General features: G+C 56.1%; 1 protein-coding gene across 1 annotated transcript; it reads left to right on the plus strand.

The window, feature by feature from the left end:
* Window positions 1-1,076: 1,076 nt before the first annotated feature.
* Window positions 1,077-8,858, plus strand: LOC104508574 (protein strawberry notch homolog 2-like; the record flags this gene model as incomplete). The annotated part of the gene is made up of 11 exons (XM_010150249.1): window positions 1,077-1,169; window positions 2,040-2,136; window positions 2,502-2,662; window positions 3,103-3,236; window positions 3,765-3,855; window positions 5,535-5,678; window positions 6,162-6,279; window positions 6,640-6,745; window positions 6,926-7,079; window positions 7,463-7,639; window positions 8,761-8,858. Coding segments are annotated over 11 exons (1,373 nt in total), but the record flags the coding sequence as incomplete, so codon positions are not given.
* Between the last annotated feature and the right edge of the window lie 1,146 nt (window positions 8,859-10,004).

Genomic DNA, 10,004 nt, shown 5'->3' on the forward strand with positions numbered 1-10,004 from the left:
GGGTCTCCGTGCCGTTGGAGCTCCCAGGCCCCAGGGCTGGTCTCTGTCGTGGAGGTCTCTGCGGGGGGAGCTGGCAGGCTGCAGGCTCTGGTGGGCTCAGCAGAGCCTCGTCGCCCTTGAGCTCGGGACAGCCGTGGCCCGGGGCTGTGGTCGGGGCAGTTCTCGAGTTGCTTTGGCCAGTGGTTTGAATCTTCAAATCAGAACTGGGAAACCCTTGCCTCAAGGGCCCTTGGCAAGCCACGGCGTATCGGTGTTCGGATTTAATGCTCCGTCCTTCCCAGCGATGGCTTCTGGTTGCAATATTGTTCGGTCTTTCCCATTCCCCCTTCTCAGCTCTGCTCCAGCATCTTCTTCTGGTCCCCAGCGTGAGGCTGTGTCTCCCCATCAGCAGATCCAACCCAGAGCTCTCAGCTGGACTCACCCACCCCGAATAAACCACCCGATGCCCGCACAGCTCCCGTAGCAGTTCCTGTTTTGTCAGGAATGGCAGGGCAGTTCTGTACAGAGCTCCCTTCAGAGCAAACAGGAAACCAGCGACCATCGTAACTGCTCCGGCGCGGAGCAGATCCAGTATTCCCATAATAAACTTCCGTCGGGTCTTGACAGGGACCTGCTGCCTTTTAAGGGTCCTTTGTCAGCGGCAGCGCCTGCGCGGCTCCTCTCGTAGTGCTGACGGGAGCTGTGTGAAGGGTGGGTTGTGCTGGAGTCTCCCAGCAAGACGTGGCATTGCAGGGTGACCCCTCTTACTGCCGTGTAGCTTGGCAGACGGGCACCCCCGTCCCACCGGGCTTTCACCACGTACGGGCCCACACGCAGAATGTTCACGCGTCCTGCAAGAATGTATTTACCTTGGTCAGGAAGGCATGTACGGCATTTCCAAGGTTTATTCGTTTCCAGAATTATTGCCCGGGGCTTTTCCTTCACAAACACGAAGTATTAAAGTCCACTGACAACTTCAGGGTGTAAGTGCCGAGTACACAACACGAGGATCTTTGCTGTGGCTGTATTCTCATGCTTGTCGAGGAGGGAGGGCTGAGGGCTAAGGTGTTTTCTCACCTACACCCTTTCTCTTCCAGCTGTTCTCACCCAGCAGATCCTTCACTGGCTTGAACAGTTCCAATGACCATGTTCCTGCTGTCCCCAACACCCCGCTCCTCATAAGCTACCAGGTGAGAAGGAGGCTCAGCTCCAGAAGGAGCAGGCACCAGGCTCCTCGCTTGGTAATGCCACGGCGTGGAGGGAGCAGTGCCCACCATTCTCCCTTCCGAGGGAGCGAGAGAAGAAAATGGGAGAATCCAAGTCACTGCCCTTTCCCAGGAGTGTCCTGTGTTTCCCTGGGGGAAGCTGGCTGTGTTTAAGAACGACTGGGGCTTACTTTAAGGCTGACTTCCCAAGGGCAGGGACTGACAGGACAAGGGGTGACGGGTTTGAACAGAAAGAGGGAGATGGAGGTGGGGCATCAGGAAGGAATTCTTCCCGCAGAGGGTGGGAGCACTGGGACAGGTTCCCAGAGAAGCTGTGGATGCCCCCTCCCTGGGAGTGTCCAAGGCCAGGCTGGATGAGGCTTGGAGCAACCTGGTCTATGGAAGGTGTCCCTGCCCGTAGCAGGGGGTGGGGCTGGGTGGGCTTTAAGGTCCCTTCCAACCCAAACCATTCCATGATTGTAACCCAGCACTCTACAGAGGTTGCTCTTCCCGAGAGGACTTTGCTGAGTGCCAGCCTAGTGGACCCTGTCCCTGGGTTGGGGCAGAGCACAAGCAGGATGCCCGCAGGCCCACAGCCCATCTGGAACATGACTGGAACATTTTTCCCCAATGTGGTGTGGACCAGGCGTCGGAAGTGGCTGTTCGAGCCCTTGCTGGGCCCCGGGTGGGCTCTGGCAGATGGTTTTCCTTGTGCTGCTGTAGTCTGTTAATGAGCTTAATTGTACCTGAAGGGTTTGTGAATCTGCACAGGGGTGGTTTGGGTGGTAGTTTCTGGTGCTGTGTGACCGTAGTTCCGTGAGAATGTTGTTTGGTCAGTGCTGTGTTTCTCTTCAGTCTCAGGCTCCTGCAGAGGAGGAGGATGAAGGTGAGGAGGAAGAAACAGAAGAGTTGGGGCAAACGGAGACCTACGCAGAATATATACCCTCAAAGTGTGAGTGTCTCGTCATTGCGTGAGCGCGGGAAGTCCGTTAAACCCACTGTGGGCCAACCTAATTAACCACTCCCTTATTTTCCTGCGAGCAGTATACGGTGTTTGCCGTGGCGCATCCCAAGCTTGTGATTTTCTAGAAAAACAGAGTCCTGATCCCTTGGTGGTGCTACGCTAATTTAACAGAATGCCTTTCTGTTGCTTGCTTTCGGGGGGCAGTCTGGAATTTCAACAGACCAGTAGAGTGAAGAGCAAGGGATGGGCTTGTCTCTTCTGCTCCCTCTTGATCTGAGCTCTGCAGCCCTTCTTGAGGTGCCCCGTGGGCGTGACGAACCTGACTGACCCTGGTTTTCTGTGTTGTCCTTCAGCCAAGATTGGGAAGCACCACCCTGACCTCGTGGTTGAAACGAGCACTCTGTCCAGCGTCCCTCCCCCCGACATCACCTACAGCCTTTCCCTGCCGCGCTCCGTGGCCGACAAAGGCTCGCTCTCTGCACTACAGCTCGAAGCAATCATTTATGCCTGCCAGGTACGTGCTCCGCCTCACCCGGCTTGCACGACTTACTCTGGGAAGAAACTGCCTTTTGCATGGACAGGCAGTCAAGGGTGTCTTAAAATAACCTGTAACACAGGCAGAGAAACTTCGGAAGCGTGGGCACGGGGCGTTTTGAATGCCTTTTGGAAGGATTATTTGGAGCCGGGGAAAACCTGTGGTGTCTCTTTACCAAAGAGGCAAGAAATTTTATTGCAGAGGGGAGTGCTTTACATTTTGGGGACCTGGGCACCTTTTCTGTCAACTTGCCACTTGTGGGCTTGGCCATGACACTTGGCATTTCCTACCTGAGCAGCAAATGCCCTTGCAGCATTGGAGTCCGTGAAAGGGTTAAGCGGTGCCCCGACAGGCTCACATGAAAGCTGTTAGCAAAAGCAAATCCGGTTTAATTGCCAGTTCTGTTCTTGATTTTGCAGCAACATGAAGTTTTATTACCCAACGGGCAGCGAGCTGGGTTCCTCATTGGGGACGGTGCCGGAGTTGGAAAGGGCAGGACAGTTGCGGGCATCATCTTTGAAAATTATCTTAAAGGGAGGAAAAAAGCTCTGTGGTAAGTTGGGTTGGTTTTTTGCTTTTTTTTTTCCTTTCTCTTTTCCCGTAAGACCTTGGAGTAAGTTTGGATCTGGGAGTAAGGAATTCCTTAGTGCTGATGTTGGCTTTCTAGTTGACTCATGCTGTGGCCTTGGGTAAGTCGTTTCCACCTCTTTCTGCCTGTTTGCTGCCTGTGAAGTGGGAATATTTCCCTGCAGCGGCGATGGAGAGTGAGTCACTGTGAAACAGCAGATTCTGTGCGATTGGAGCGCAGTGTCCACCCTCTCCCGCTCCCCTTGGAGCCGGCGGAGGGGCATTGGTGGTGCAGACTCAAGCCCCGACGGTGTGGGCTTGCACTGGGGAGCACACGCAGCCTGACGGCGGTGGCGGGCTGGAGTCTGCGGTGGGATCCTGCCTGGAGGTGTGTGGGCACTCGGAACGGTGTCGGTTGTGCACGCCTCCTGTTGCTTTAGTCAGAGCTGTTAATCACTGCGCGTGCCCTCACGATCTCCTCTGGGGATAACCGGGCCCACGGCTTGCTTTGCAGGTTCAGCGTCTCCAACGATCTCAAGTATGATGCCGAGAGAGACCTGAAGGACATTGAAGCCTCCCACATTCCTGTGCATGCTTTGAATAAGGTGAGGGTGCTCTGGAAAATCAGCCTACGGTCGCCGTTGGATGGATCCGCCGTAGGATGTAACGCAGCAGCCACTCCTGCCTCGGTGTGGTGTGGCTGGTGGCCCAGGCGGTAGCAGCCAGCAAGCTGCTTCCTGTTCCCTTCTCCCAGCGTGCTCTTCCCACTCCGGACTCTTGCTCTGCAGAGCACAGAGCTCTTTCGTGCAGGGAGTGGGAATTGTCTCCAGCCAAGTGCAAAGTACAGCAGGACTTGAACCCTTGCCATTCCCGAGGAGTCCCGCAGAGGGAACAGCTCCAGACGGAGGTGGCCGTGCTCTGCACTCCTGGGCTGACGTTTCCCAGCGCTGGTTTCATGGAATCGCTTTTCAGAGCGCGTGAGGGAGGCAGCACGTGGGGCTGCAGAGGCTGGTGCCTGGCAGGGGGCTGCCTGCGTGCGGTGCCGGGGCTGAGCGCGTGGCGTGTCCCCCGGCTGAGCGAACCGGAGAACGTTCAGCCTTTTTTCCGGTTACTCAGCAACAAGGAGGAAGTATTTCTCCAAAGGAACCACCAGCGTAGTGGTTATCCACAGGGTTCTCCGTGGCCTGCGCCCCAGTCCCTTGCCTGGCGCATCAGCTTTGTCCAGGCCAGTTCACGGAGACGCTCTCCTCTGGTTTTTAAAGCTGTCACACAACTGGCCGTACGAAGGCAGGGGAAGGGTTTTTCCCCTCTACCTTTTATTTCATGACAGCAGGGATCCGTGACAGTAAGAAAGGCAACAATCTCAGCTAGTCCCAGAGAAAATTCTTTTCTAGAAGAAATTAAAACAAATGAGAGGGTTGAAAACAACTAAATACTCGAAACTGTTGCTCAAAACAAATGAAGCAACTTCGGTTGGCCAGAAAACCCAAATCCTAGCGTGGTGTCCACATTTCACTGCGTGTATCCAGATGTGCTGACACATTGGCTGGTGGAACTTAGCCAGACCTTTAAAGTCCCTGTCATCATGTGTCACAGTGCCAAATCGAAGTGCTAAAGACGTCAGCTACCAACAGTCTTTGTCTGTCCCGCTCTCAGCCTGGGTTTTGTTCTTGGAGGCAGGAACGTGTCCTGCACAGTGGCACGCAGTCAGCGGCACTGATCACGGGCAAAGGCTGGGCACCACGCTCGGGCACGAGGATGATGAGTGCGTGTGTGCCTCCCCTGTCCTCAGCAGCAGAAGGACACGGAGCTGTTGGAGTGAGTCCAGAGGAGGCCACGGGGATGCTCCGAGGGCTGGAGCCCCTCTGCCCTGGGGACAGGCTGGGGGAGTTGTGGGGTTCAGCCTGGAGAAGGGAAGCTCCGGGGAGACCTCTGAGCCCCTTCCAGTGCCTGGGGAGTACAAGGAAGCTGGGGGGGGGCTTTTCCCAAGGGCAGGGAGTGACAGGACAAGGGGTGATGGGTTTAAACAGAAAGAGGGAGATGGAGATGGGATATCAGGAAGGAATTTTCCCGCAGAGGGTGGGGAGGCACTGGGACAGGTTCCCAGAGAAGCTGTGGATGCCCCATCCCTGGGAGTGCCCAAGGCCAGGCTGGATGAGGCTTGGAGCACCCTGGGTTATGGAAGGTGTCCCTGCCCGTGGCAGGGAGTGGGGCTGGGTGGGCTTTAAGGTCCCTTCCCACCCAAACCGTTCCGTGATTCTGATTCTTCTTCCTCTTTCTGCAGATTAAATACGGTGACACAGCTACCTCAGAAGGAGTCCTCTTCGCCACTTACTCTGCGCTGATAGGTGAAAGCCAGGCAGGTGGACAGCACAGGACACGCTTAAAACAGATTTTGGACTGGTGCAAGGAAAACTTTGATGGAGTTGTATCCTTTCAGAAAAACCCCACCAACGGAGAGGGAAAAGGATTGCGTGTTTGTGACTGTACTTCGCCGAGGAACAAAGTGCTTGGGGCCGTCTAAGGAGCAGCTGTGCTGAGCAGCCTGCTGCCTCTGCTAGATACTGAAAAGCTGCGAGCGTTTGCATCCCCCACGCTCCTCTCCTCCTCCGCAGGCCGCAGTGGGGATGGGAAGAGAGGAGGAATGCAGCCGGGATTAACCTTTTCAGCATTGCAAGACAAGACACAGCTTGGAAGTGAAGGGAGGGGGCGGGGGAATGACTTTGGGCTCTGGGGAGCGGAGGACAAGGCAAACCCCAGAGATTTCCTGCAGTGCGAGGAACGAGTTGGTCCTGTTGCTGTTGGGACTGGTGGTTCAGCTGGCTGCAGGAGGCTGGGTTGTGTTTTCTGTCTGCTTCCATCTTCGTGATGAAAATGGATCTTTTTCTCCTTAACGGACGTTCCCTTCCAGATTGTGTTCGACGAATGCCACAAAGCCAAAAACGCCAGCTCCACTAAAATGGGCAAAGCAGTGCTGGACCTTCAGAACAAACTGCCGCGAGCAAGGGTGGTTTACGCCAGTGCCACAGGTGAGCTGCTCTCAGGGCGTGCGGGCACGAAGGGTGACGGGGCAGTTGCCTTCCAGGGATGCCCTTGGGTTGGAAGCACGTTCACCGGGTACTGCAGTGCCCAGGGTGCAAAGACCTGCCCCGAGCCCCAGCGCTGCCCGTTACTCGGGGCTTTTTGGCATGTGAGACTCCTTTCCCTCCAGTTTAACTTGTTCCTGCTCAGCTGGATGGGGACACTCCCCAACTTAGCAATGTTTGGAAAGGTCCTCGGGTCTCCTGAGGCAGGATGGGAAAGACCATCCTCTTCAGAGCTCGCTGGGCGTGAGTCAAAACTATCCACGACTTCGATGGGTTTGCTAACAGGGAATTCTGTTCAAACAGGTGCCTCTGAGCCAAAAAACATGATTTACATGAGCCGCCTGGGGATCTGGGGGGAGGGCACCCCCTTCAGAGCGTTCGATGAGTTCCTGCATGCCATTGAAAAGAGGTGAGTCGTGTCCAGCATCCCTTTTCCATGTGGCTTACGTTCTGTGGCAGGCTTTGTTTGGGAAAGGGATGAAGTGCCGGCGGACAGGGTGAGCCAGGGGAGGTGGTGGCTCAGCAGAAGCACCCACCCGGTGCTGCCTGCACCAGAGGAAGAGGTTTCACAGCTCTTCTCCTCTCCCAGGGGAGTCGGTGCAATGGAGATCGTGGCAATGGACATGAAGGTCAGTGGAATGTACATTGCCAGGCAGCTGAGTTTCACTGGGGTGACCTTCCGGATCGAGGAGATCCCGCTGGATCAGCAGTACAAGGTTGTCTACGACAAGGCAGCGAAGCTGGTGAGCTGGTCCCACTGCAGCGGGGAGACTGGTGTTTCGTGGCGCTTTGGGCACTGCCGCTCGTTAGGTGGGAGGGTTTGAGCACCCTGGACGTGGCCGTCACCACAGGCTTTGTTTACGAGAAGGGGGACGGGTGCACACGCTCAGCTTACAGCCAGAATTATCTGGTTTTATACTTCTGTGTAAAAGTTCCATATTTTTGCAACGTCACGCTGGCACAGAAAGGAGGGAATGACCTGGCTGTTCCTTCAACCTAACACAGAGACTTAAATACTGATGCTAAATCACATTATCGAACCACAGACTGTTCTAACAACCCTGCACAGCAGGCAGGACAGAGAAACCGAAGATACTAACTCGGCCTTTCCCGGTATTGTCCGCAGTGGGCAGAGGCCTTGATGGTGTTCCAGCAGGCGGCCGACTGGATCGGCTTGGAGTCTCGGAAATCCTTGTGGGGTCAGTTCTGGTCAGCTCACCAGCGCTTCTTCAAGTATCTCTGCATTGCTGCTAAAGTCCGGCGCCTCGTCGAGCTTGCCAAGGAAGAGCTGGCCAAGGACAAGGTGCGGTACCGGAGCCTCGCTGCAGCGTCGGGCTTGCAAGCGATTTCTTTGTAGTCTGCAACCAGAGGGAGTTGATTGTCATTCAGCTTGACTTGAAGGCCATTTCAAACCTCTTTATGGGTGGATTTCTCTCCAGATGAGCCAGAATAAAGGGCGCTGTCTGGGTTTCTGAGGCTGTTCAGGGTAAATTATATCGGGGGGTTAACATGGTCTCGTCTTCTGAGGCATTACCCACCGCTCATTTAGGGTAGATGTGGACAAGCTCATTTGAAACAGTATTTTGGGTCATGTTCACAGAAGAAGAGGTGCCAGATGCTTCTCCTTGAGCACAGTCCTGTCCTTTATCCGCATGGATACGATTCGGAAGTTCTAGGCAAGAATCATAGAATCATGGAATGGTTGGGGTGGGAATGGATCTTAAAGCCCCCCCAGTGCCCCCCCCTGCCACGGGCAGGGACACCTTCCATAGAGCAGGTTGCTCCAAGCCTCATCCAGCCTGGCCTTGGACACTCTCAGGGATGGGGCATCCACAGCTTCTCTGGGAACCTGTCCCAGTGCTCCCACCCTCTGCGGGAAGAATTCCTTCCTGATGTTCCATCTCCATCTCCCTCTTTCCATTTAAACCCGTCACCCCTTGCCCTGTCACTCCCTGCCCTTGGGAAAAGCCCCCCCAGCTCTCTTGTACCCCCCAGGCACTGGAAGGGGCTCTGAGGTCTCCCCGGAGCTTCTCTTCTCCAGGCTGAACCCCCCAACTCCCCCAGCCTGTCCCCAGGGCAGAGGGGCTCCAGCCCTCGGAGCATCCCCGTGGCCTCCTCTGGACTCACTCCAACAGCTCCGTGTCCTCCTGCTGTTGGGGCCCCAGAACTGGAGACAAAACTATCTGACAGAGTCAGCTATCTTCTGTAATCCGAGTCATCCTCCCTATGGCATGAGCAGATGTACATTTTTGGATGCCTTGCGATGGTTCTGGACCAGGAGCTCTGCTACAGGCCCGACACCTATTTGGGGCAGGGTCCGAGGGCAACGTTCCTGGGACTGCGATACAACCTGTGAGCCCGGAGCTGCGTGTGCGGACGCCGCTCCTGACGCTCTGCCGTGCCCTCCCTTGTGTTTCCCTGCAGTGCATCGTCATCGGCCTGCAGTCCACCGGCGAGGCTCGCACCAGGGAAGTCCTGGACGAGAACGACGGGCGTCTAAATTGCTTTGTCTCTGCTGCAGAGTGAGTTCAAAATCCCTCTTTTTCTGCCGGGGGGGCGGGGGGCTGGAGACCGTGCTGGGGAAGGCCCTGCCTTGGGGCCACTTATCAACTGCAGTTCTGGAAACGCAGTTTCGGAACTCCTCGCCTGTACAAGCTGGAAATAGAGAGGGACGTGGCAGGGTCCTGGAGGCACTGCTGCTTCAGCCTTGTTTCATGAGCCGGGTCCTGGGTTTTGAGGTTTCCTGTGGTACAAACCTGGCGTGAGCAGCCTGATCCGGGTGTACACGCTGAGAGGAATTGGCAGGTGTAGGAGAGCCCGGAATGTGTGCACAGATGTGCTTTGTGCGGGTCTGACTCTGGCAAACAGATGGTGACAGTGCGCAAGGCAAGTCTGACAGCTGCTGGGATTGATTTTGCCTCTTGGATTGGCTTCCGTGGCACAGAATTCAAAGGAATTGAGTCTGGAGGACTGCGTGGTGCCTGGGAGGAGGAAGGGGCTGTCAGCGGCCGCGCACGCTGCTCCGCTCCCCCCAGGCCTTGAGGGGAGAGCTCTGTGCAGCCTGGCCCAGATAACGGAGTGTCTCCCGGCGCCTGCTGCGGCTGTACGGCCCTTCAGGGATCGCCTGAGGGGAGTGTGCCGGGAAGGGGCAGTTCGAAAGATGCTGAGAAACAGGGTTAAAAATAAACGGATCGGTCAGGGGGTGAATTCCAGCCCAAGCAGGCTGGTGCGCAGGGAGGACAGGGAGTGTCGGGAAAACGGGCAAGGTTTCACAGTGGGGGCTGGGGGGGGCTCCAGACCGGCGAGTGGGCTGTTGCATTTCGATCCCAGGGTCCCCCCAGCACAACAGGGCTCTTCCGTGTGCCGTCTGATTGCGGTCGCTCAACAGCCAGCCCAGGGAGCGGTGCTCTCTCGCCTCCAGCCCCTCATCCCACGGCTCTTAGAGGTCCCTCCCTGCTTCCCCAAACCCCCTTTTCCCCCCACGGCCCAATTGCCATGTCCACACCTCTCAGCTGTTGCTTCCAGCGTTTGGTTTTTTCCGTTGTTCAACCGGAGCTCGTTCGGCACCGCTTCTCATTGCGCTGGGAGCTCATCCCCCCCCCTCCCCCCGAATCATTTAAGCGTTCGCTCTTTCATTTGCAGAACACACAAACATTTTTTTTCCACTT

Source organism: Eurypyga helias, unplaced genomic scaffold (genome assembly GCF_000690775.1).
Source record: "Eurypyga helias isolate BGI_N326 unplaced genomic scaffold, ASM69077v1 scaffold21974, whole genome shotgun sequence".
Taxonomy (NCBI): Eukaryota; Metazoa; Chordata; class Aves; order Eurypygiformes; family Eurypygidae; genus Eurypyga; species Eurypyga helias.